At 46.1% G+C, this 26794-nt stretch overlaps 1 protein-coding gene across 1 annotated transcript in view; it reads right to left on the bottom strand.

Annotated features, from left to right (window-relative positions):
- The window catches only part of TNFRSF8 (TNF receptor superfamily member 8), a 72318-nt gene that overhangs the window by 19684 nt on the left and 25840 nt on the right, over positions 1-26794 (bottom strand). The window contains exons 4-10 of the mRNA XM_055419608.2: positions 17914-18063; positions 14566-14659; positions 14043-14200; positions 12173-12289; positions 9216-9368; positions 2205-2298; positions 1777-1922 (exon numbers count right to left, since the gene is read on the bottom strand). Of these exons, the coding sequence (XP_055275583.2) occupies positions 1777-1922; positions 2205-2298; positions 9216-9368; positions 12173-12289; positions 14043-14200; positions 14566-14659; positions 17914-18063 (912 nt within the window). The remainder of the gene's footprint in view (positions 1-1776; positions 1923-2204; positions 2299-9215; positions 9369-12172; positions 12290-14042; positions 14201-14565; positions 14660-17913; positions 18064-26794) is intronic.

Raw genomic sequence — 26794 nt, 5'->3', positions numbered from 1 at the left:
ATTTCTAGAGGGGGAGAAACGGAGAGGTCAAGGAGGCAGAATGAAGAGGGAATTGAGGTCCAATAGGATGACATCAGGGCACTGGGGAGGAGGGCATGTGTGATGCCCAGTCCCAGGCGGCTGGCAGGCAGAGCAACCAAGAGGGTGAAGTTAGGAGTCTGGCACAACTCCTGCCCACCCCCCACCCACGGCCAACTGGAAGCTCCACGAGGGCAGGCACAGCATCTGCCCCGCACACAAGCACACTCAGCGAGTGCTCCCTGAATGAGGGGTCAATTGCCCTATGCCATGGGCACCATGGCCATCTCCATTTTACAACGGAGGGAAGCTGATGCTCGCAAAGATTAACCGGCCCCAGGTCACTCAGAGGGCAGGAATCACAGCTCAGGCCAGGCCAGCGCGGCTCCAGAGCCCACACTGTTAACCACTATCTGGATATATTTCATTATCTCTTAGTACTTAACTTGCCTTTTTTTTTTTGGCCCCCTTTTCACTTATGAATATCAACGTATAGTTATTATTTTTTAAAATCCATGTTTAGGTGTTAAAAAAGTAGCATGTACCCAGGGTAGCTTCCCTGGCGGCTCAGTGGGAAAGAATCCACCTGCCAATGCAGGAGAGACTGATTCCGTCCGTGGGTCAGGGAAGACCCTCTGGAGAAGGAAACGGCTACCCACTCCAGGATTCTTGCCTGCTAAGAATGACTGAGCGAACGAACAGTAACAACACGTACCAGATAAGTGCTTCTCAGACATTCCTGTGCCTATGAATCTCCTGGGGACCATGTTAAAATGCAGAGTCTGATTCAGTTGACTGGGGGAGGCTGGTAATTTTCTAGGGCTTCCCTGGTGGCTCAGAGGTTAAAGCGTCTGCCTCCAATGAGGGACACCCAGGTTCGATCCCTGGGTCGGGAAGATCCCCTGGAGAAGGAAACGGTAAGCCACTCCAGTATTCTTGCCTGGAGAATCCCATGGACGCAGAAGCCTTGTAGGCTACAGTCCACGGGGTCGCATAGAGTCGGACACGACTAAGCGACGGAACGGAACGGAAGAAGTTGCTAAACTGCCAAATCCAGGACCTCGAGGAGGGCCGCTGGCTGAGAACTACCGCCGCCTAGCGTCCAATACTAGAACTGCAAGTCCTTGAAATCGCATCCCGGGAGCCGGTAATGCCCCTGCATATCATTCTCTGCTCACTAGTACATGTTGTTACAACGTTAAAAGGTGAGAAAGCTGAAGCTCAAAGGAAGTAAGAAACTAGTCAAGATCATGAGGTAGTGGTGGTTTAATCACTCAGTTGTGTCCGACTCTGGTGACCTCATGGACTTTATATAGCCCGCCAGGTTCTTCTGTCCATGGAATTTTCCAGGCAAGAATCCTGGAGTGGGTTGCCATTTCCTTTTCCAGGGCATCTTCCTGACCCAAGGATTGAACCCGCATCTCCTGCACTGCAGGCGGATTCTCTACCACTGAGCCACCAGGGAAGCCCAATCAAGGTCACGAGATTAGTCACCAAATATTTCATGAGTAGCAATTATGGGCGGTGGAGAAGAAGCTGAGAATAAAATCCCTGCTCAGAAGAATCAAGGAATAATCTCTAGCACGTGACAGAGCCACAGCTCCAGATCAAGAAGCCAAAGACCTGGGGTCAACTTTGTTCCCAGGACTTCCCAACCCCACTCCTTCCCCCCACCAAGTGATGCTGTAGCCCAACGAGAAGCCTCCCTCCTTGTGGTCCCCAGGGAGGAAGGCCCTGCTTGATGGGGGTGATCATTACCTGAAACCAGAGCCGGCTTTCCCGTGGAGGAGAAGGAGATGGGAGCACTGGTTGAGATTGGGGTGTCCTCCCAGGCGTGGGTGACACCCCCTCCATGCTCCTTACCGGTCAGGGAGTCAGCCAGGGAGACCAAGGAAGGGGTGGGGCTGCAGAAAGAGAGGTCAGAGGTAAGATGGACGATTGAGATGGAAACAGAGGTCTGAGAGCCCAGCTCCTCTGCCAACAGTCTCTGCCAGGCACTTCGAGGGCAGGGCCTGGGTTTCTAGGCCTTCTGGCCTTCCACGGTGCCAGCACAGACATAGACTCACATTCTCCAAAATGACCTGCGGGCTTGGCCTAGAGATCCAGCCCAAGCCCCGCTGCCATCCCTAGCCAGCTGCCCCCTTCCCCCAGGCAGGGCCGGTGGAGAGAGGGAGCCAAGGAGTCACCTGGCAGGTGCCCCACTGTCCTCCAGGCTGGTGCTGCAGTCAGGAGGGCTCCCTGGTGGAGGTGGCTCATAGGTGGTGCCTGTCTCAGCCATACCTGCAGGGAGTGGGTTAGAAACAGTGGCAAGGATGGTTACCAAAGGGAAAAGCGAGGAGGGAGGGATACACTGGGAAATGGGACTAACAGATATACACACTATTATATATAAAAGAGATAAATAACAGGGACCTACTTTACTCCTTGGAAGGAAAGTTATGACCAACCTTGATAATATTTTAAAAAGCAGAGACATTACTTTGCCAACAAAGGTCCATCTAGTCAAGGCTATGGTTTTTCCCGTGGTCATGTATGGATGTGAGAGTTGGACTGTGAAGAAAGCTGATCGCCGAAGAATTGATGCTTTTGAACTGTGGTGTTGGAGAAGACTCTTGAGAGTCCCTTGTATCACAAGGAGATCCAACCAGTCCATTCTAAGGGAGATCGATCCTGGGTGTTCATTGGAAGGACTGATGCTGAAGCTGAAACTGCAATACTTTGGCCACCTCATGCGACAAGTTGACTCACTGGAAAAGACTCTGATGCTGGGAAAGGTTGGGGGCGGGAGGAGAAGGGGACGACCGAGAATGAGATGGCTGGATGGCATCACCGACTCTGTGGACATGAGTTTGAGTGAACTCCGGGAGTTGGTGATGGACAGGGAGGCCTGGTGTGCTGTGATTCACGGGGTCGCGGAGAGTCAGACACAACTGAGCGACTGAACTGAACTGAACTGAACTGAATTCCGGGAGTTGGTGATGGACAGGGAGGCCTGGCGTGCTGTGATTCATGGGGTCGCGGAGAGTCGGACACGACTGAGCGACTGAACTGAACTGAACTTTATAACAAGGAGCTATATTCAATATATTGTAAATCAAACATACTTCAAATTTTTTAATTAAATTAAAAAAGAAAAACAGTGCCAAAGAGCCTGACGCATCAGGACTGGTGACTTCCGGGGAGGCAGCACCGTGGGGCCGGAAGGACAGGGCAGCCGGGCAGACCCGAGTCTGTGTTCTGGCTGTCTCCTTGCTTCCTCCCTCTCTCCTCCCTTCCCTCCACGCAACAACTCTTTACTGGGCACCTGCTACATGCTGGGAATTGGGACAGAGCTGTAAGCAAAACAGAAAAGATCTGCACCCCTGGGGGCCAACCGGCTGGTGGGGTTCATAGACTCGGTGTCACCGGAAGGCAGGTGGGGTCCCTGTAATGGCAGACTTGATCTCGTCTCACTAGGGAGGGTTCCCTGAGGAGGGAGGTGCTAGGATGTGAGTGGGAGTGGGAGTTTCTAAGCAGAGGAAACAAAAAGTGGGGAAGCCCCAGAGATGGGAGGGAGGAGATGGAGTCATCAAAGAAGCAGAAATGACCCCAGTGCCCATCCGATGGTAGAATGTAGTATCTCTGAATGCTGGAATACTGTATGGCAATAAAAGAAATGAAGTACTAACACAGCTGGGAGCTTCCCTGGTGGCTCAGATGGTGAAGAATCTGCCTGCAATGCAGGAGACCCAGGTTCGATCTCCGGGTCGGGAAGATCCCCTGGAGAAGAGAGTGACTACCCACTCCAGTATTCTTCCCTAGGGAATCCCATGGACAGAGGAGTCTGGCAAGCTACAGTCCATGGGGTGGCAAAGAGTCGGACACCACGGAGTGACTAAGCGTATTAATACAGCTACAACATGGATGAACTTCAAAAGCTCAGTGAAAGAAGCCAGACACAGAAGAATACATATTACGGAAATATCCCCAAAAAGTTAATCTAGAGTAACAGAAAGTAATTTCCAGGCCGGAATACTGGAGTGGACTGCCATTCCCTTCTACAGGGGATCTTCCTGACCCAGGGATCGAACCCACATCTCTCAAGTTTCCTGCATTGGCAGGCGGATTTTTTACCACAAGCACCACCCGGGTAGCTATGAGTATTTGTGTACAAGCCTTTGCAAAAACATAATTTCACTTCACTTGAGTACCTAGGAAGAGGAAGGATGTGTCACTTTGCTGACAGAATGCCTTTGAGGACCAGTTCAAGCACAGTCACTTCTGATCTGACCCAGCCACCTCCTCTCACAGACGGAGAGAAACACAGAGCCAGAGATCGAACCAGAATTCAGGGCTCCCGAGTCCCAGCCTGGAGCACCTTTCATGGGACCGCACTTCCTCCTACTGGGGACTGAGCATTTTCTTACAAGTTTATGATTAACTGCTTTACTAGCTAAGAAGGAAATGACCCATATTTGAAGTAGGTCCAGCCCAGCCACTAGCCCTCTCCGCTCCCATGTTCCTGGGGGAGGGGGCGCACCCCTTCCCTTAAGTGATACAAAGCAAACCCCAAACCTGCCCATGCTTCTCTAATAAAAAGTTCTCATTATGCCTCTCAGATTTTTAAGGTAAGGATTAATTTTCTTCTTGGATTAGTAGAGTCCTGAGGACCTGTCTCTTGAGAAACCTGTATGCAGGTCAGGAAGCAACAGTTAGAAATAGACATGGAACAACAGACTGGTTCCAAATAGGAAAAGGATACGTCAAGGCTGTATATTGTCACCCTGATTATTTAACTTACATGCACAGACATCATGAGAAATGCTGTGGTAGATGAAGCACAAGCTGGAATCAAGATTGCCGGGAGAAATATCAGTAACCTCAGATATGCAGATGACACCACCTTTATGGCAGAAGGTGAAGAAGAACTCAAGAGCCTCTTGATGAAAGTGAAAGAGGAGAGTGAAAAAGTTGGCTTGAAGGTCAACATTCAGAAAACTAAGATCATGGCATCTGGTCCCATCACTTCATGGGAAATAGATGGGGAAACAGTGGAAACAGTGGTTGACTTTGTTTTGGGGGGTTCCAAAATTGCTGCAGATGGTGACTGCAGCCAGAAATTAAAAGACACTTTCTCCTTGGAAGGAAAGTTTTGACCAACCTAGATAGCATATTAAAAAGCAGAGACATCACTTTGCCAACAAAGGTCTGTCTAGTCAAGGCTATGGTTTTTCCAGTGGTCATGTATGGATGTGAGAGTTGGACTGTGAAGAAAGCTGATCGCCAAAGAATTGATGCTTTTGAACTGTGGTGTTGGAGAAGACTCTTGAGAGTCCCTTGGACTGCAAGGAGATCCAACCAGTCCATTCTAAAGGAGATCAATCCTGGGTGTTCATTGGAAGGACTGATGCTGAAGCTCAAACTCCAATACTTTGGCCACCTCATGCGACGAGTTGACTCACAGGAAAAGACCCTGATGCTGGGAAAGACTGACGACAGGAGGAGAAGGGAGAGACAGGATGAGATGGTTGGATGGCATCACCGACTCAAAGGACATGGGTTTCAGCAAACTCTGGGAGATGGTGATGGAAAGCCTGGCGTGCTGCAGTCCATGGGGTCGCAAAGAGTTGGACACGACTGAGCGATTGACTGAAGACCACCACCACCCAGTTAGCACCGTCTGACCTCCCTTCAAGGCAGCCTCCCTTCTAAGGCAACCTGCGACAGAATCCAGCAATAGAAATGCTGTCCTTTCTCTAAGCAGAGAAACTGGGCCCAGCACTCCTGGGTGCCTCTCATCCCTCCTCTGTGTGTATTTACCATAACCTTGCTGTAACCTTCCTCCTTCCTCCATGAGTTACTGATTCTTCCCGTTTTTCCTCCTTTGGATCTGAAGGTCAACAGAAGACATCCTTTAACCCCTACTTAATCTGCCTGTGTTCTCTGGAAAAGGTTCACTGGAAAGCGGGGCAGAGGGAAGGGAAAGGGAGCAGGAAGGAACATGCCTGCTCTTAGGCCCATTTAGCAACTTAAAAAAAAGATATTGTTTATCAGACTTAAATACTTCTTTTTAAATCCAAACACCTGATCCTCGGGCCAGTTAAAGGAGAACAGTCTTAGCATCAAGGTCAAATGGAATCTTTTCCCATACACCCAGAAACTGCTTAAAATTAGATGAAATTTTCATCTTCATACTTGAGCTGTACATTTTGTCAGCTTTTTATTTTCCCTACAGTTTTCAATTGCCTTTCTCTTTTCTGTTGGTGAAAGAATAATGTGCCTTCACCATGTCCTCAAGTTGTTCAACTCTACTACTCATGAAATTGACTGCCATTCCTGCAGACGATTCCCTGGCGCCCCTCACTTTCCTGCTCTGATGAGGCTCAACCAGATGTTGTCATGTCTTTAGCACCGGTGTCATTCTGGGACTTCCCTTCTTTGCTCTCCTGGGATGGAGCCACTATTTTCTAGATTTCATGCTTTTCCTTTTTGCCCCTCATTTAACTGGATTACATCTTCAAGTAACTTTCTAAGAAAGGATACATGGGGTTGTGGGGAAGCAAACTGCCCTTTTATGTCTGAAAATGCCTCTTTTGTTTTTGCCATGCTGTGTGGCTTGCAGAATCTTAATTCCCTGACCAGGGATTGAACTTGGGCTCCTTCAGTGAAAGGTCTGAGTCCAAACCACTGAACCACCAGGAAATTCCCTGAAAATATGTTTAATCTGCTTTCACACATAATTGCATTTAAGCTAAAAAAAATTCTCTGGTCAACTAGAAAGGATCCGGTGTGGTCCCGTGGAGAGTACCTGGATCTCTGTACCACCTCTGGCTCTAGGCATGGTTCCCTCCACCCGTAAAAAGAGGTGGCTGGATCAGATCACAGGTGGCCAGCTTTGATCGGACCCACAAAGACATTCTGTGTAGGCCAGCACAATGACCCAGGCATCCCTTTCCTAGGTATTTACCCATGAAATGAAAATGCATGTCCACACAAAAACCCATACATGAACATTTGTAGTTGCTTTATTCATAGTAGCCCTAAACTGGAAACAAGTCAAATGTCCATCAGCTGGTGGGCGGATAAATAAATGGTGGTACATCTGATATGTCAGGCTTCCCAGGTGGCACTAGTGGTAAAGCATCCGCCTGCCAATGCAGGAAGACGCAAGAGATGCAGATTTTATCTCTGAGTTGGGAAGATCCCCCGGAGAAGGAAATGACAACCCACTCCAGTATTCTTGCCTATGAAATCTCAGGGATAAAGGAGTTTGGCAGGCTACAGCCCATGGTCTTGCAAAGAGTCGGATGTAACTAGGCATGCACGTGTGTACACCTATTATGTCTAGATGTGGGTACTCTTCATTCATCCTGCTTTGCTCTTGGTAGGTCATTTCAATCTAAGTCTCTTTGTGAGGTTGCCAGGAGACTGCCTACTCTGGAAGGATGACCGGATCAGGGCACCACCAGGTGTCCCCATCCATGGGCCCTGGAAACAGACTCTCCGGCAAGAACAAGAAAAAGCAAAGGCAGTCAAGAAACACCTCCTTTATTCTGCAGTGGTCCTTTTGCGCCCTCTACTGTCATATACTAGAATCACACTCACAAGGAGAAAGGAGTGCTTGAAGAGGCTAATCTCTTATTGCACAGCAAGGGTTCATCGGTGAATTGGGGCCTGAGAGGCAACAGATTGGTAACAAGCACACTTTCTAAGTCATTTCTTGTCTTCAGTTTTCTTGCTGTTCCTTCTTCATTGCCTTCTGTTCTCACTGTGTGGTTGTAGCTTCTCGAATTTTTCTGTGAACACTAATTATTTTCTCTTCCATTCCTGGGTTCATCGTTGGTTCACTGGTAATAAGTTTTTCTGTTTGTGTACCTTGTTATTTTCCTTGTAAGTCTGAAGATCTATACTTCTCATTCATATTTATTTAAAGAGAATAGTGCTGAATATTCCAGCAGCGGGTGGGGTTTCTTCTACTGTGCTATTAGTATGTCCTTTTCACTATGGGTCTCTTCTCTCAGCAGGAGGTCTGCCTGGGAACTCTGGGATCATGGGTGGGGAGTGTGAGCTGGAAGGCTTTCACTCAGGGTGACTGGGCAGAAATAGCCTACTGGCAGGGTGTACTTCCAAAGACAAAAGCAAAGAGGGCTTTGCACCAGAGTGGCCAATACCTAGTTATCCCTAGATAGTCCTTCAGTGTCGTTAGACAAAAATTTGATCATTCTCACCAGGATATAAAAACTCAGGCACCATCTCTCAGACTGGTCAGAGCCCATGGTATATCATCGCTGCATGTTTTGTCACTGTTGTGATATTCATTCGTTTTATTTTTTAGATTGCACTTTGGTTGGTTGGTTCTGCATTGTTGGTGGTTTAGTTGCTGGTCGTATCCAACTCTTGCGACCCCAAGGACTGTAGCCTGCCAGGGTCTTCTGTCCATGGAATTCTCCAGGCAAGAACACTGGAGTGGGTTGCCATTTCCTTCTCCAGGGGATCTTCCCGACCCAAGAATCGAACCTGGGTCTCCCGCATTGCAAGCAGATTGCTACACATTTTTAATTTTTATGTTGGAGATGAAGTTGCAGCTTACTGCACTTTCTAATTCTCTGCCTCACCCCCATCCTTCATTTTACTTACCTGGTCTGAGCCCAGAGCCTCCCTGGGGGTCTTATGAGCAGGTTGCCCTCACTTTTCTGCCAGCCTCACGGACTGAATTCTGGGACGGGTTTTCCTTTACTTGGGTTTCATTTGTTACCACCCTGCCTTCTGTTTTCAGCCTTCTAAAAAGTTGTTGCACTCTCTCATCTGCTGATGAACTCTTTTTTGTTATTTTGTCTGCTGTCGAGGGTTTATACTTTTTTTCACTCTGGCAAATGTCCACCATTTGAATTGGAAGCTTCCTCATAATCTTGAGTCAATAAAACAACCTTGCAAGCAAGTCAAGATTTTACCAGCCCAATAATTTCAAGGAGAAGAATAACAAAAATTTTAAATAATTTAAAACAATCATTAGAAACTCTTGCCAAAATGCCAAGTTTGGATTTTTTTTTTTTTTTTTTTACCATTTCCTGGATCTCACTATTCGAAGAGAAACCATAGCCCAAATCTGACCTAGTTAATAGTTGGGAATGAAGGTCTTTTGTTGGTTGGAGGAAGGGAGAGGTACAGCTGTAGGGACACAGAGCTCAGCCCCTTGGTTGGGGGTGTGAACTGCTTACCCTGGAGCTTGGTGACCATCCCTGGTGGGCAGCTGGGGCGGGTGACACAGCGGGCACAGGAATTGGTGACTGGCGTGGCACAGAACATGCCAGGTTGACACTCACAGACGCGGGAAGAGTTCCATGTGCAAGGTGTCTTCTCCACGAGGCCATCTAGGGGACAGAGAAGGGTCTTGAGGAAGGACGGGAATGAAGATGGCAGGGATCCAGAGAACCCTCGGAGGGCAGAGACGTATTTGCCCAGGAACACGTGCTTATCTGATTATTCTGTTGAGCAGATCTTTTGGTGAAGAAAGTAACTATGCCGAATGAAAGAAGTTGGACAAGAAAGGTGTATATAGGGACTTCCCTGGCAGTCCAATGGTTAGGACTCCGTGCTCCCACTGCAGTGGGCACAGGTTCTATCCTTGGTCGGGAAACTAAGATCCTGCATGCCGTTCAGCACAGCCAAAAAAAAAAAAGAGTCTATACTCTATGATTCTGTTTATATGAAAAGCCATAAAATGCAAACTCTTTCATAGTGACAGCATACCAAATGCCTGGGAATGAGAGTAGGGGCAGGGAGTGGTGAGAGGGATGTTAAGGAGCTTAAGGGACCTTCAGGGAGGTGGACAGACAGTTCATTATCTTGATTGTGGTGATGGTTTCACAGCCACACAGGTCTCAAGGTTTATCAAACTGCACACTTTAAACATGTAACTTTTATTTTATGTCAACTGTATCTATCTGTATCTAGTATGTCAACTGTATTAATTATATATATCTGTATCTACTAATTTACCATTACTATCTGTAATAGTAAAGCTATTAAAAGAAAAATCCCCCAAAAAATTTTTAAAGAAAATAATTCAAAGATTAGGGGTGAGTGAGCTTGGGTAACGATGAACCAAGACTAGCCATGACTTGATAATTCTTTAAAATTGGGTGACAGCTCACAACCACTGCTGATTCTCTCCACTTCTGAGGATGTTTGAAAATTCTAATGATGAAAAGTGGGGTTTTCTCCAAAATAAAAAGAAATTGTTAGTGGTTTTATAAAATAAAAAGTGTAATAAAGCATTCATACATGTTTAGGGATACTCTGCATGCTTTATTAATGGGTGAAAATAGAATTACTTATCATTTGCTCAATGAAGACATTGGTGGGATACTTAGAGGCTTAGAAGCCCTACATGATAAAGACAAGGGACTGCGCTATTAATTAAAATATCGTATTAACATAACCAAGCCTGTTTGATGCAGTGTTTCTAGCACTCTATCCAGGTTAACTCAGTTTAACCTATTTAACTCTCAGAACACCTCTTTGAAAGAGGTCTGTTATAATGCCCATTTTACCAGTGAGGAAATAGGCCCAGAGAGGTTAAGAAACTTGCTTGAGTTTATAAGCTCCCAAGCAGTACAGCCAAGATTTGACCCCAGGCGCTTGGGCTCTACTCCACGGCCTCGCAGGGCTTCATTTATGCAACTTGAAGGAAGTCTGGGGCCCAGAGTCATCTCTTTATTTCCCCATCTGACACAGCAGCTGTGATAGATTATATTTTTTTCAGGAGTGGCCATAGCAATAGCTCTCAGTCTGTCTGCTCTTCCAGAGCTTGGCCACTTACTCATCCAAAAACTCGACTTTTTTTCCCTTCCATGACTCCAGGGGGAACCTGACCCTCTGCCTTCAGAGGCAGAATGCAGTGGAAGTTACGCCATGTAATTTCTGAAAGTGTGTTAGTTGCTCAGTTGTGTCTGACTCTTTGCAACCCCATGGACTCTAGCCCGCCAGGCTTCTCTGTCCATGGGATTCTCCAGGCAAGAATACTGGAGTGGGTTGCCATTCCCTTCTCCAGGGGATCGTCCCAACCCAAAGATCGAACCCGGGTCTCCTGCATTGCAGGCAGATTCTCTGCCTTCTGAGTAACTTCTGAAGCTGGGTCATAAAAATGAGTATGGTTTCTATTCTACTACCAACTCATCTTTGGGTTCAGCACCCAAAGGAAGCCCAAATAGCAGCCGACATGGAAAGAATCTGAGGGCATCGACCCCAGACCCATGAATGAAAAAGCTGAGATGATTCCAGCTCTCAAGTTTCGGGTTTTCCAACTGAAACCTCAGACCTCATGGAGCAGACACCAGCTGGCCCTCTGGCATCACGTCTGAATTCTGACCCACAGACTCAACGACTACAATGAACAGTCTGCTTTTTGCCACTCAGATTTGAGAAAATTTGCTCTGTGGCCTTAGTAACCACAAACAGAATGACCACAAACAGAATGTCCTTTCCCCCACGTGGCCTCCCCTGACTTCAGTCCATGTTGCTGCAGAGACAGAATCACACCTCCCCCTGGTGGTGGATGCTGTGAGTGGGCTGGGGCTACAGCCATGCAGTCTGGGACCTGGGCAGCTTCATGGACTTCACAGGGCGGCTGGTGGTGCTGAGGACAGCTGGCCGCAGGGAGAACACCAACAGTCATCTCTAAGTACTTGTACAGTGGTGCTCTAAGAGGCAGTGGAGTGAGTGATGAGCCCAGAACCTGGTAGCAGATGCCCTAGGTTCAAATCCTGGCCCTGCCATTTGCAAGGGCTTGTGGCCCTGGAAGTCCCCTGACTTCCCCAAGCCTCAGTTTCCTCTTCTGTAAAATGGAGGCAATCTCAATCCGGTGTCATAGGATAGGCTCAAAAAATAATGAGACAAGCTTGAAACAGGTAGCTGATTAACAAATGCTTCCTTGCAAGACAGTGAGTGAATGGAAACTCTCTGAAAGGGGGTCACAGCTATCAAAACCCACAATCGTCAGTGGGAGTCACTAGAAGCCGATTGCTCAAAAAATGCCAGTGAGGTGAACCAGACTCCCAAAGACTGAGCATCCAAGACCCAGCTCAGGGCTCCCATGCCCAGATTCTTGGCCTCTCCTTCCAAGACCATCCCTGCTCTCTGGAAGAGGCCCCAAGAGGAGAGACGTGGCCCTTACCTCCTGAACACGTCACACAGGCCTTGCAGCGACCATCCCTGTCCAGGTAGTAGTCATGGCTGCACTGCTTCCTGCAGTCAGCAGACCCCCGAGGGCACGGGGGCTGCAGGGTCAGCCCTGGGAAAAGAAGCAAAGAAGCTCCAGGCCAGGTCATGTTGGCAGAGGCCTCACCTTCACCCTATCCCACGCCGCATCACTGAAGCCCCCCGGCTCCATGACCAGCTCCCAAACTCTGCACATGCCAATTAGTCCTTCAAAGGGAGCCCTCAGGCTCAGAGAGGGAAGGAATGTGTCTAACGCCACACAGGAAAAGAGTGCTGACCGCCTTCGAAATGACCCTCCTGCTTCTGGTACCTCCTCTTTGCCAGAGTCCTCTCCCCAGTCTCATTGTTCTGTCCCTGCCCTACTCAAAGCTTTGGTAGCCACTCTCTCTTTGAGTTCAACAAGGATACCAGGATGCCTACCATCACAACTTCTATTCAGTTTGGTCCCATAGATCATAGGCAATGCAATGAGGCAAGAAAAAGAAACAAAAGGAGCAAGGTTAGAAAGGAAGACATCAAGGACTTATGGAGAGATGATACCATGGACTGCACAGACCATTCTAAGAGTTTGTAGATACATTATTAGAAGGAATAAGTGATTTTAGCAAGATAGTTGGATATAATGTCACTATATCAAAATCAATTGAATGTCTATATATTTGCACTGAACCACATGAAATTGCTGTTTAGATAGGACAGAAATAATCAAATATTGGCATTTCACACAGTTCAAACTAGTACTAACAATAAAAAAGTTAGGACGTGAAGTATTGAAAAAGATATCATTTATATTATCACCAGAAATACCAAAGACGTAGAAATCTGACAAAAAGATGTAAATATCTCTACATAGATCATAATAAAATGTTATTGGGAGAATTTAAAGAAGGCCCAAATGGGGAGAGGGATAAATTAGGCCGTTGGGATTAACATACACATGACTATATATAAAACAGATAATCCTACCCATACATATATGGACCCTTGATTTACAACAAAGATGGCATGTAAAACAGTGAGGAAAGGACAATTTATTTGATAAATGGTGTGGATTCAACTGGATATTCATAGGGACACTTTAAACAAAGGCAAAACAGTAATGACCTTAGGAAATAAATGTAGGATGTTGTTGAAACCTCAGTGGAGAAAAACCCTTGCAGAGAACATGAAAAGCACCAGTCATAAAGGAAAAGATGGATCAATCTGACTACACTGAAATTAAAAACACCTCTTCATCAAAAGACATCATAAAGAGGATGAGAAGGCAAGCCACAGGATGTGAGAAGATATTTTAAACACAACTATAAGACAAAGGGCTCAAACCCAGAATTATAAGAAGTCCTAGAGATTAGTTCAAAAAAACAAAGAGAAATGAAAACATACATTCACCAAAGACTTGTTTTTTATTATTCACTACAGCCAAAAAGGAGAAACAACCCAAATATCCAAAAACTGTTTGTTAAACAAAGTGTAATATTCTTATACATTCATGTACAATGGAAGACTATTGGGTAATAAACAGGAGTGAATAGGAACCCTAATCTGCTGCCATGGGAACCAGAGGCAGGCATCACATTGATACCTGCAGAGACGGGCCTGCTCCGCTGCCCCAGCATGCCTCAGTGTCTGGCACCCAAACCAGGGAACAACTGAGTCCTTCCCTTCTCTACTCTGGCCCTCGAAGGTCTCAGTCCCAGAAGGCCTTGAGATCCTTTTCTCCCCATCCCGGCTCAGGGACTGTTTACCCTGACCACCCCACACACAGTACCCCACCTATTGAACACCATTGCTCTGGAGTCTGCCCCTGGATCCTCTGGAGAGCTTACCTGGATCTGGATTGAGCTTCACCACGAAGGAGCTCGAGTTGGGAGTCATTTTAGAAGCATCTTCTGGGGCGAAGGGGAGGCCCCCTCCAAGAAGCATGGTCCTGGCACCAGAGCTTGCTGGGGAGGTCAGGGTGGGCTTGGCCTGGGGGATGGCGCCACTGGGAAGGAAGCCAGAGATGGGACTGCAATTCTCCTGATGGCGCAGGGGGGGTCTGTGCTCAGGGATACCCATTTCCATAGAGAAGGGGCCCCCAGACTGTGCCCACAGATTCTGGCAGGTCCTCTGTCAGATTCTGGGAGCAAGAGCTGTGTTTTCTTGTCCTTCTGGGTCTCCTGTGTGCTCAGGGCAGGCTGTGCACACAGTAGGGCCTCAGTGACCTTTCTGCTCAGCAGAGAGGCCCCTGGATTCCTGACGCCCTGGACTGACCCCCACCCGCATCCCCAGCCCACAATGCCCTGGGTCTCCTATAGGTGGGACAGCCCCACCCAAGGGTCAGCTGGATAGTAGGGGACTGAGGGTCACCTGATGGGGCCCTTGCAGTTCTGCGGGCCGGCGCTGCAGTTGGGGCTGGCCTCCGGGGAAGCCGGCTCACAAACGGTGTCCCTCTGTGCTGTGCCTGCAGGGAGGACAGCAATGCCTTCAGCTTTGGTGTTGAGGAGCCAGAGATTCCAGGAGCAGACCTCTTACCACCACAACCCAGGGAAACACAGCGGCCATCTGATCTCTGTGCCTGCCCAGCATCCGTTCCCCTTTTGGGTAAAGTAGCCCAGTTTTTCCTGGAGAATTACACCTCCCAATCTCAGTGTCTATGGTGAGGAGATGGGACGGACTGACCACCCCACTCCCACTTCCAGGAATAGCCATGGGATGGGCTGGACCAATCAATCCATCCCATTCCTGTGGCCATGATGGGCTGGTTCAGGTGCGGGCACATGACCCAAGCAATGTCTATGAGATGTAACTTCAAGGTTTTGTTTTTGCTGTTGAGAATATGGGAAGGAGAAGCAGATTTTCCACTGGAGTTGAGTAGGAAGCAAGTCTGGAGCTGCTGGTAGATATTTCACAGGAAAAACAACACATGGGGGGCAGAGATGAGAGACGGAGAAAAGACAGAGCTCCTGGATCCAGCCATACCTGAAATTCCACAAAGAAAAATTTCAATTACATGAACCAAATAATTTGTGACTTGCAAACCGAAGAGTTCTGAAGAATACTGCTGCTGCTGCTAAGTCACTTCAGTCGTGTCTGACTCTGTGTGACCCCATAGACGGAAGCCCACCAGGCTCCCCCGTCCCTGGGATTCTCCAGGGAAGAACTCTGAAGAATACTGGGTGGAAGCAAAGCAGAGAAGAAAACATAGAGCTTTCAATTAAGTGGACCTGAGTTTGAACGTTTTGGTGGAAGTGGCTGTGAGCGAGGCTGACTCATCTCATCTACCTGCACTGTGGTGGGGTGACAAGACTTGAGCATAAGGCTCAAACGTTGGATTAGATATTCCCTGCTCTGTGGTCTTAAGCAGTTACCTGCCATCTCTGAACCTCAATTTCCTCACTTGTAAAATGGGGCTAATACAGTCTTACGGAGTCTGGAAAATTTCAGAGGAGAAAGTCGGTGCGAGGTCTTAGGGTAAGACTTAGCTATAAGCTCCACCTGAGGCAGAAATTACTTTCCATTCAATAGCTGGAGAGACTGAGGCCCTGAGAGTTGTTCGGTGGGAACTCTCACAGAGGAATCAAGCCAAGGTTTGGCAGCCAGAGGTCAGAGTGCTTTTCAAGCAGTACTATCCAATAAAATACGTGGATCACAAGTCACCATTTAAAATTTTCCAGTAGCCACATTTTGGATAGTAAAGAACAAACAAGTGAAATTAAGCAATACATTTAACCCAATATATCTAAAATATGAACCTTCCCGATGGCTTGGCAGATAAAGAATCTGACTGCCAATACAGGAGATGCAGGTTTGATCCCTGGCTCAGGAAGATCCCCTGGAGGAGGAAATGGCAACCTGTTCCAGTATTCTTGCTTGAAAAATCCCACAGACAGAGGAGCCTGGAGGGCTGCGGTCAAAAGGGTCACAAAGAGTGGGACACAAATTATGCCAATAGATAATCAACATAAACCAGTTAATCCTAAAGGAAATCAACCCTGAATATTCACTGGAAGGACTGATGATGAAGCTGAAGCTCCAATACTTTGGCCACCCAATATGAGGAGCCAACTCATTGGAAAAGACCTTGATGCTGGGAAAGACTGAGGGCAGGAGAAGAGGGCAGATGACATGGTTGGATGGCATCATCGACACAATGGACATGTGTTTGAGCAAACTCTGGGAAACAGTGAAGAACAGGGAAGCCTGGCGTGCTGCAGTCTATGGGGTCGCAAAGAGTCGGACACGACTAAGAGACTGAACACCAAAAATCAACATAGGAAATAATGAAATGTATACTTTCTGTATACCAAGTATTTGAAATCCAGCGCATATTCTATACCGACAGCCCATACTTTCTCTATACTAAGTATTTGAAATCCAGCGCATATTCTATACCGACAGCCCATCTCAAGTGACTGGCCACATTTTAAGTGTTCAGTGACCACAGATGGCCAGTGGTACAGCTTTGGGCAGCAGTCTTGGGGGCAGGAAAGAGAGGCCTCTGGCGCCACCGTGTGGCAGATGTAGGAATGCCATCGAGAGAGCCAGAGCTGGTCCACAGGCAGCAGCAACAGAACTCAAAGCAGCTTTTCTTAGAGAAGTGCTTCTAAGCAAGAAAAGCCTCCATGCAATGCCTTCCAGTTATACTTCCTCACTTACAGAAGGTGAGACTGAGGCCCAGAGAGGGCTGGGAACACACCCCACAGATGCAAAGCTGTACAAAATCCCAGGTATCTGATGCCCAGTTCAGAACCCTTTCCCAGGTGGCACTAGTTGCCATTGCAGAAGACACAGGAGATGCGGGTTTGCTCCCTGGGTTGGGAAGATCCCCTGGAGAAGGGAACAGCTCCCCACTCCAGTACTCTTGCCTGAAGAATCCCATGGACAGAGGAGCCTAGGAGGCTACTGTCCATAGGGTTGCACAGAGTCAGACAGGGCTGAAGTGACTTAGCATGCATACATGCACCTCGCCTGCCTGCAGGTGGCAGGCTTCTGAGGATCCGTCTACTGAGGGTTCTGCATGAGCAGGGCGAATCCAACCAGATTTGAACTCCACCCGCCCCCAGCTCTGATCTCCCAGTCACATCAGTCAACAGACATCTCTGAAAAGCAGATTCTGCGCCTCACGGGGAGATGACTGTGAATGTGCTGGGCATGGTCCTGGCCCTCACAAAGCGACTGGGAGAGAGGGAGACGAGCACTGACCACACTGAGACAGAGGCCAATGTTCGCATCCATGTTGGGAAGGAGACATGATCTGTGAGAGGTCAGGAGGTGATGTCTGGACGGACAGTTGAAGGCAGAGTTGAGTTCACTGGGTGAACAGGGGAGGAAGGGTGTCCCAGAAAGAGGGAACAGCATGTGCGAAGACCTGGCAGAGGGAGAAGCATGGACCAAAATGGGGAAAACAGCTCTAATCTTCTGGGAAATGCCAGGACAGAAACTTTAGGTTTCTTTCTTGCTTATCAAGCATCAGAGAATTTATGCCCCAAGCCTCAAGCCAACCCAAGACCTCCTCCAGCCAGGGCAGTGCCTGGAACTCTTTCTGAGCCTGGGACCTGAGGTGCAGGGAGGGGACCACAGGGCCTCTGGGTGCATCCTCGGCATCATCACGATAGGAGACGTCATCTGTCCAGCAGGAAGGAGGAGGTGGGAGGTCGAGGTGCGGGTGGGGTGGCATCAGCACAGATCGCAGTCCTGGGCGGTGGGGATACTCACCCTGCGACTTGGCAACCATCCCTGCCGGGCAGACAGAGTGGGGGATGCAGCGGGCACAGGAATTGACGACTGATGTGCCACAGAACATGCCGGGCCGGCACTCACAGACGCGGGAGGAGTTCCTTGAGCACGGCTTCTTCTCCACGAGGTCTAAGGGCCACAGAGAAAGGTCACTGGGGACTCAAAGAGGGTGAGGGAAAGGACCCAGAAAGCCCTCACGGACAGTCCAGCATGTGAGGGAAGACACTGCTGTGGTCTTCCGCTGGGCAGGGCAGCTGGCATGCCCTGCTCTTCCTTCCAGAGTGTTCCTGAGAGGAGGGCAAGAAGGCAGACAGGGTCCATGAGGAAGCCTCCACCTCCTAGCCCACATCCCTGGAGATCACAAAAATGATATTAAAAATAAATGATTATCCCAATATTAAAATGGGCAAAAAAGACATAGTGGGATATTATATGCATATTTCAAAGTGAAAGCAGCTAATTGGAAAGGCAACTTACTGCGATTCTAACTATATGACATTTGGGACAAGACAAAACTAGGGAGACAGTAAAAAGATCAGTGGTTGCCAGTGTTTGGTAGGGGTGGGGGAGGGGAAGATGAATGGGCAGAGCCCCAAGGGTTTTTAGGGCAGTGAAACTGTTCCGTATGCTACTGCAACCATGGATAGATGACATTATAAGTTTGTCAAAAACTAGAATCTGCAATGCAGAGTGAACCGTAATGTAAACTCTGAACTTCAGTTAATAATGCACCGACATTGGTGCATCAGTTGTAACAATGTACCACACTAATGCAAGATGTTAATAACACTGGGGAGTAGTGGGAAATCTCTGTACTTCCTGCTCAGTTTTTCTATAAATTGAAAATTAAAAAAAAAAAAAGTCTGTTAAACTTTTTTCAATGGGCAAAGGAATGGAGAATACTCTTCTCCGAGAAGATATACAAGTGGCCAGAAAGCACATGAGAAGATGCTCAACGTCATGAGTCATCAGATCCATCCATTAGTCCTCAAACCAAAACCACAATGACAGACCACACTGTATCCACCAGGACGACAGAATATAAATGTCAGACAGTGGCACTAGTGGGTGAGGACGTGGAGAAATTGGAATCCTTTTAGAATGCTAGTGGGAATATAAAGGAGGACAGAGCTGTGGAAAGGAGTCTGGCAATTCCTCAAAAAGTTAAATATAGATTTACCATATGATCCCGCAATTCTACTCCTCGATACATACCAAAGACAACTGAAAACATATATCCATTCAAAAACTTCTCTGTGAATGTTCATACTAACATTATTCATACTAGCCAAGAAGTAGAAACAACCCGATATTCATCAGCTGATAAACAGATAAACAAAATGTGCTATAGCCATATAATAAAATATTATTCAGTCATAAAAAAGGAATGATGTACTGATACACACTACAAATGGATAAACCTTGAAAACACTACATAAAGTGAAAGAAGCTAGACACTAAAAGCCACAAACTGCATGATTCTATTTACATGGAATAGAGTCTAGAGTAGGCAAATCCATTGAGACAGAAAGTTGATTAGTGATTGCCAGGGGATGGAAGAAGGAGAGAATTAGGAGCTAAGGGTTTTTTTTTTTAATTGAGATAAAGCTGATGTACAATATAATATGTTTCAGGAATACAATATAGTGATTCACAATTTTTAAAAGATATAATCCATTTATGGTTATCACAAAGGAATTCTCCGGGGGGAGGGAATGTTCTGGAAATAGATGGTGATAGTGGTTGCACATTGTGAATATAAAACCACAGCACTGTACACTTTAAATGATAAGTTTTATCTTTAAAAAAATCACTGGTAAAAATGATAATAAATGCAAATATCCCTGAGAAAACAAGAAGGGGCATCCCCGGTCAACCAGAAATGATGAGGACTTCCTGGAACAACGACGGCAGATGGGGTTGGATGGAAAAAGGAGACCACAGCCCAAAATATACCCAAGAGGATTATGCTGGAAGAGGCTCTGCTGCTTGTCTCCAAGTGCGTGCATGGCTGGGGCAATAGGGAGGGAATCTGACAAGGAGCGCGACAGCAGCACCCAGCTAGGTCCCTCACCCCACACTCCTCATCCATTCATGCCACAGAGCTACGAGGCCAAGAGTCTCCCCAAGGAGACTCAGGTGAGGTGAGCTGATCGGCCCTCGGGGGAGGAAGGGACCCTGCAGACCCAGAGGAGCAGCCTCTGGCAGACCCCGCCCAGCACCTCGCTCACCTTCACTGCCTTTGGAGGCAGGTTTCACCCTCCACCACCACCCCACCTTCCCTACCTCCCACCCCTATCCAGGTCATCAGATACCACGTACAGACCTTGAAGTCACCAAAAATCAAAGAAAATCAGCACCAAGAAAAAAGAGCCCCAAACTCAAACAGAACACTCAAGAAAACAGATAAAAGAGAAAAGAGAACACGCCTTTGGAGTAGATCCACTTAATACCCTCTGAGAAACAAAAGGAAATTATAGCTATGACAAGAAATCCTCTAGAGCACAATGATGTGTTCCCAATTTCTGTTTCAAATGGGCTTGGAGAAAGACTACATTTCCCAGCCTCCCTTGAGGCTGGATGGGCAGTCATGTGACTTCATTCTGGCCAATGGGATGTGGGCAACAATGACAAATATCCCCTCCCCTACACCTGGCCCCTAAAACCATTTCAGGACACTTTCCTCTCTATTCCTTGTTGCAATGATGCTGGTGTAGCCCCTCATTCTCACTTGAACCCCAGAAGCTTTACTGAGGAGAGAATAAAATCCTGACAATTTTCAAAAATCTGGAGAAGCCACCTAAAGGCAGTGAGTAGACATCCATGGAAAACTACAGAAAAAACAAACTCTTTGAATAGCTGCCTGCCCATTAATGTCACAGGCCTGGCAGAGGCGGAAAAGACTGCTTGGACTTGCCAATTCCAGGAAGCCAGGCCAAGTGGGAGGAATGAGCAGAAGCCCCAGGAGTGGATGCACCCCTTTCTATGCAGCAGGAGCCTGAAAAAGACTCTGACAGAAAGGAAGGCAGACCCCCCTGCCTATCTAGCAGACAATACCTATCTCTGGCTGCTCTCTGACCCCCCCCGCCACCAAAGTCCTTGGCGCTCCTAAAATGAGTTTCAAAAGTAACACTCAAGATTCCTCAAGAAATTAAACATACAATTCCCACATGATCCAGCAATTCCACTGCTGAATGTAGACCCAAAAGAACTGAGAGCAGGGACTTGAACAGATATTTGTACAAATATGTTCATAGCAACAATATTCACAATAGCTAAAAGACAGAAACAGCCCAAATGCCCATAGACATCAACAGTTAAACAAAATGTGGTAGATACGTCCAGTGGAATATCATTCAGCCTTAGGAAGGAAGGAAATTCTGACATGTCATAACATGGATGCACCTTGAAGACGTTATGCTAAGTGAAATAAGTCACAAAGCATAAATATTGTATGATTCCACATCTGTGAGCATCCTAGAATAGTCAAATTCATAGACACAGGGAGTAGAATGGTAGTTGCCAAAGGCTTGTGGTTGAGGGGTGACATGGAGCTAGTATTTAGTGGGGACAGTTTCAGTTGTGGAAGATGAAAAAATTCTGGAGCTAGGTGATGGTGATGATCACCCAAAAATATGAATGTACTTCATGCTGCTGAAGAGTACACTTTTTTTTTCCTTTTGAACTTTTTCTTTCGTGTTGGGGTATAGCCGATTAACAATGTTATGATAGCTTCAGGTAAACAGCGAAGGGATTCGGCCATACATATACATGTATCCATTCTCCCCCAAACCCCCCTCCCATCCAGGCCGCCATATAACATTGAGCAGAGTTCCATGTGCTATACAACAGGTCCTTGTTAGCTATGCATTTTAAATACAGCAGTGTTCAACAGTATACTTTTAAATGGTTAAACTAAGAAGTTTTATGTATATTTTACCATGATTATTTTTAGGTAACCCTCAGGAATTCCCTGGTGGTCAGTAGTTAGGACTCGATGCTTTCACTGCAATGGCCTGGGTTCAATCCCTGGTTGGGGAGCTAAGGTCCTGCAAGTCACAGAGTGCAGCCAAAAAAAAAGAATTAACTCTCAGTCTTCCCCAATAGCTCAGAGGGTAAAGAATCCACCTGTGATGCAGGAGTCACAGGAGATGCAGGTTCGATCCCAGGGTCAGGAAGATCCCCTGGAGAAGGAAATGGTAACCTACTCCAGTATTCTTGCCTAGGAAACTCCGTGGACAGAGGAGCCTGGTGAGCTACAGTTCATGGGGTCATAAAGAATCAGGGAAGACTGAGCACACACAGCTCAGCTGAAGCTCTGAGCTGGGAAGTGAGGTGGGGCAGGTGTGAAGGAGAAATCCCTCACACTGTGTCAGGGACAGAGTTGCTGCCATGGCTAAGCTTGAGCAAGAGGGGAAAATATAGAATGGCAACTAAGTGAATGTGCAGGAAAGATGGCAGAAGGGAGGGAGAAGACAAGAAAGAAAGTTCTAAAAAAGACAGGAATATAGTTTGCAAGGACGAAGAACCCAGTCTACAACAAATAAGCAATCCTAGGAGTGCTTCACACTATAAAGGAACTCAATAAGAATATAGCTTCTCTGGTGGCTCAGACAGTAAAGAATCTCCCTGCAATGCAGGAGACCCGGGTTTGACCCCTGGGTCAGGAAGATCCCCTGGAGAAGGATGGCAACCCACCCCAGTATTCTTTTCGGGCAAATTCCAATGACAGAGGAGCCTGGTAGGCTATAGTCCTTGGGGTCGCAAACAGTCGGACACGACTAAGCAACTAACACACAGTAAGAATATAAATTCAAGAAAGGAAGAGATTTTTTTAAAAAAAAAAAAGATGATTTTTTTAAAGGATGAGATAAGAAGGAAGACTGCAGAGCAAAAGAAAATAAACTGAGGTGCACAGCACCATCGTTCAGTTCAGTTCAGTTGCTCAGTCGTGTCCAACTCTCCGCGACCCCATCAATCACAGCACGCCAGGCCTCCCTGTCTATCACCAGCTCCCGGAGTTCACCCAAACTCATGTCCATTGAGTCGGTGATGCCATCCAGCCATCTCATTCTCCGTCGTCCCCTTCTCCTCCCACCCCCAATCCCTCCCAGCATCAGACTCTTTTCCAGTGAGTCAACTCGTCGCATGAGGTGGCCAAAGTATTGGAGTTTCAGCTTTAGCATCAGTCCTTCCAATGAACACCCAGGATTGATCTCCTCTAGAATGGACTGGTTGGATCTCCTTGCAGCATCATTAGAAATTCATTAAGTGAACTACCGGTATCCTGGGGTCCCTATGATATCTGGGTAGCAAGAAATAAAAACGATTAGACGGAAAATTGAGTTAATGGCATGGAGAAAAGATTGAAAAAACACCAGTGAATGCAAGGTGAAAAGGCAGATATTAATGCAATGAATGAAGATGATGGACAAGGAGGAAAAGCAAGATAATCAAACGTAAGAACAACTGGCATCCGTCAAGCTGACATTGAGACGTATCTGTTGAGCAGAAATAAAAATGCATGTAAATTCCCCTGAAATGAAGAACTAAATCTGCAAATAGAAAAGACATACCAGATACCTGGAAGAATTGTTTGCAAACAATTAATGTCACGGCATATTCTGGCTAAGTTTTTGATCCTTAAGAATAGAGAAAGAATGATTCTCAAAGTAACCTACAAAGGTGGGAGGAAAAAGCTGACTGCAGAATCTTTCACGGCAATATTTTTTTACATTGTGTTTCAAAGCATCTTTATCTTTCATATAGTTCCACTATGTATTACAAATACTTTTTAAATAGATAAATTAAGATTTTTAGATGGAGTTTCAATATCAAACTCTCAAAAATTAATAGAATGACTATACAGAGGAGTAGAAGGATATAGTAGACCTGAAAACACTGTGAATCACTTCAACATAAATAAGATTTATACAATTTTCACACAACAGTAGGATACAAATTCTATTTGCACTCCCATAGACTACAAACTAGGAGGCACTGAAATATATCCAGAGACATAAAACAAGGTGAAAAAATATCATGGTCTAAAGGTGTTGGAGTCATACAGAGTCTGTTCTCTTATCACTATGGAATTATATCAGAAATCAGTATCAAAAGATAATTGAAAATAGCTCGCGTATTTTCAAGGGCAATGCCTCCATAGCACTATTTACCACAAGAAGACAGTGCACCAATCCTACCAAGTTCTAGAGAAAATATATCCCAGGATAATATTATACCTGTCCAAGTGGTCATTCCAGTTTCGAGACAGATATTTTCAAACATGAAAGAAGTCAAGGAAGGTGCAAAAGAATCCCTGAAAAGTCCACATGACAGTGAAACCTAACCAATCAAGTGATAAAATGAAAGATTCAGGAATGAGAAGCTGTGATAAATGGACTCGTAATGCACGATGGATACAGTTAAATAACATAAAGTAAAGCTAGCGTGGACTCAGGGCTACAGAAAAGAAGATCAACATCATCGACTACGCAGAGCAAAAATAATGTAAGTTATAAAAATCAGGAAGAGGATGGGGAGGCCAACAAGTCATTCATTTTTCACTACAAGGAGTCAAGTAACTCTCTGCTACCAAAATTAAAACAAGTAGAATATGACTTTACCACAAGAGACAGTCATTACTTCAATGATTCCTAACCGCTTATTGATTTTCATAACCTCTTCTGTTAATTTCAGAGGGTTCTTTTTTTTAAACCCTTGTGATATCTCTTGTGATAGTCTAGTTTCTTCACTTTCCTTCCTCCTCTGAAATATTTGAATAAAGTTAAAGATAATCATTTTCACACCATAAGCAGTAAGATCTCATCCTCTTGAAGATTCCTTCTTTCTGTGTGTGTATAATTTGTCTGGCTACGAACCAACCCATTCTTCTCTCTACAGAGAGGGAGAGAGATGTCAGTCACCCACTGATTGGGGAGGAACAGAGTTGGCTTTCTTCCTTACACTTGTGTATCGCTTGAATATTTATGTTGGCACTGTTTTGGGGGAAGTTTTTGTTTGTTTGTTTGTTGGCCACACCCATGGCATGTAGGATATTAGTTTCCTAACGAGGGATGGAAACCATGACCCTTGTACTGGAAGTGCAGTCATAACCACTGGACCGCCAGGGAAGTTCCTGCTTGAATTTTTATCATGGATGCATATAAATGTCATTTAACAAAATGAGGTCAATAATTTTAAAAATTATAAAGCTATATCAGAGAAATGCTAACATAAACGAAGAAGAATGGCAATCTTAATGTCAAACAAAAATTAAGGCTAACACATTATAAGAAACAGAGAGGTGTGTCTCATGTTGATAAAAGGTCCAACCCACGAGGATAATGTGATACTCGTGAACACTGTACCTAATGACATAGCTTTGACACTTATAAAGCAAAAACAGAGCACTCTGAAAATCTGATGAGAAACAAGCATACTGGGAGACAGATTTCAACACATCTGTCTCAGAAACCAAACTTCGTGAAAGTGACAGAATAAATAAGGATGCATCTTATTAAAAAAGCATATTAACAAGCTTGATCAGACAGGTACACACTGAATTCTGTACGCAGCAAACAGAATATGCGTTTCTCCCCAAACACACTAAACATACTAAATAGTATGAAAACTTATTTGTTGTTGTTTAGTTGCTAAGTCATGTCCTCCTCTTTGCAACCCCATGGACTGTAGCCCACCAGGCTCCTCTGTCCATGGAATTTCCCAGGCAAGAATACTGGAATGAGTTGCCATTTCCTTCTCCAGGGGATCTTTCTGACGCAGAGACTGAACCCACATCTCCTGCATTGGCAGATGGATTCTTTACTGCTGAGCCACCAGGGAAGCCCACGAAAATGTATAAGGCCAGAAGAAATCTCAACAAATTTCCCCATTCTCCCCCCCAAAAAAAACCCAACAAACAAATATGAGATAGCACACAAACCACACTCACTACCCTTTATAAGAAATTAACAATAAAAGCACTTATTGAAAATGTTCTCCTGGAAGCACTGTGGTCTTGGGAAAGAACACAGCCCTTGATGTCAAACCAGTAGCTGAAACTCTAGCGCTCCTATTAACAAGAGCATTGTAATTTCGGAAAGGCCCTTAACCTCCCTAAACTTCGGTTTCCTCACTGCAAAGCTGAGATAAGAAAAGAATCTTCCCCTGGGGTTTAGCAGAGTCAACACAATATGTAAGTGTACATCCCTCCATCGAGGAAACATGGTATCAATAATTAAGTCTCTAAACAGCATGGCTGCAGGAGGGCAGGAGGGAGGCTCTAGAAGAAGGGGATATATATAGACTTATGGCTGAATTGCACTGCTATCTGGCAGAAACCACCCTAATGGCAGAAAATGAAGAGGAATTAAAGAGCCTCTTGATGAGGGAGTAAAAAAGCTGGCTTGAAACTCAACATTCAAAAAACTAAGATCATGGCATACGGTCCCATCACTTCATGGCAAATAGAAGGGGAATAAGTGGAAGCAGTGAAGATTTTCCCTTCTTGTGCTCCAAATTCATTGTAGATGGTGACTGCAGCTATGAAATTCAAAGACCTTTGCTCTTTGGAGGGAAAACTATGATAAACCTAGATGGCATATCAAAAAGCAGAGAGATCACTTTGCCAACAAAGGTCCATAGAGTCAAAGATACGATCTTTCCGGTCGTCATGTATGGATGTGAGAGTTAGACATAAAGAAGATTGAGCACTGAAGAAATGATGCTTTTGAACTGGGACCCTAGAGAACTCGAGAGTCCCTTGGACTGCAAGGAGATCAAACCAGTCAATCCTAAAGGAAATGAACCCTGAACATTCATTGGAAGGACCGATGCTGAAGCTGAAGCTCCAATACTT

Source organism: Moschus berezovskii, chromosome 17 (assembly GCF_049115385.1).
Source record: "Moschus berezovskii isolate FMDL1 chromosome 17, NW_MosBer_1.0, whole genome shotgun sequence".
NCBI lineage: Eukaryota > Metazoa > Chordata > Mammalia > Artiodactyla > Moschidae > Moschus > Moschus berezovskii.
The sequence above is the reverse complement of the archived record's forward strand: the minus strand, read 5'-3'. Positions and strand labels throughout refer to the sequence as shown.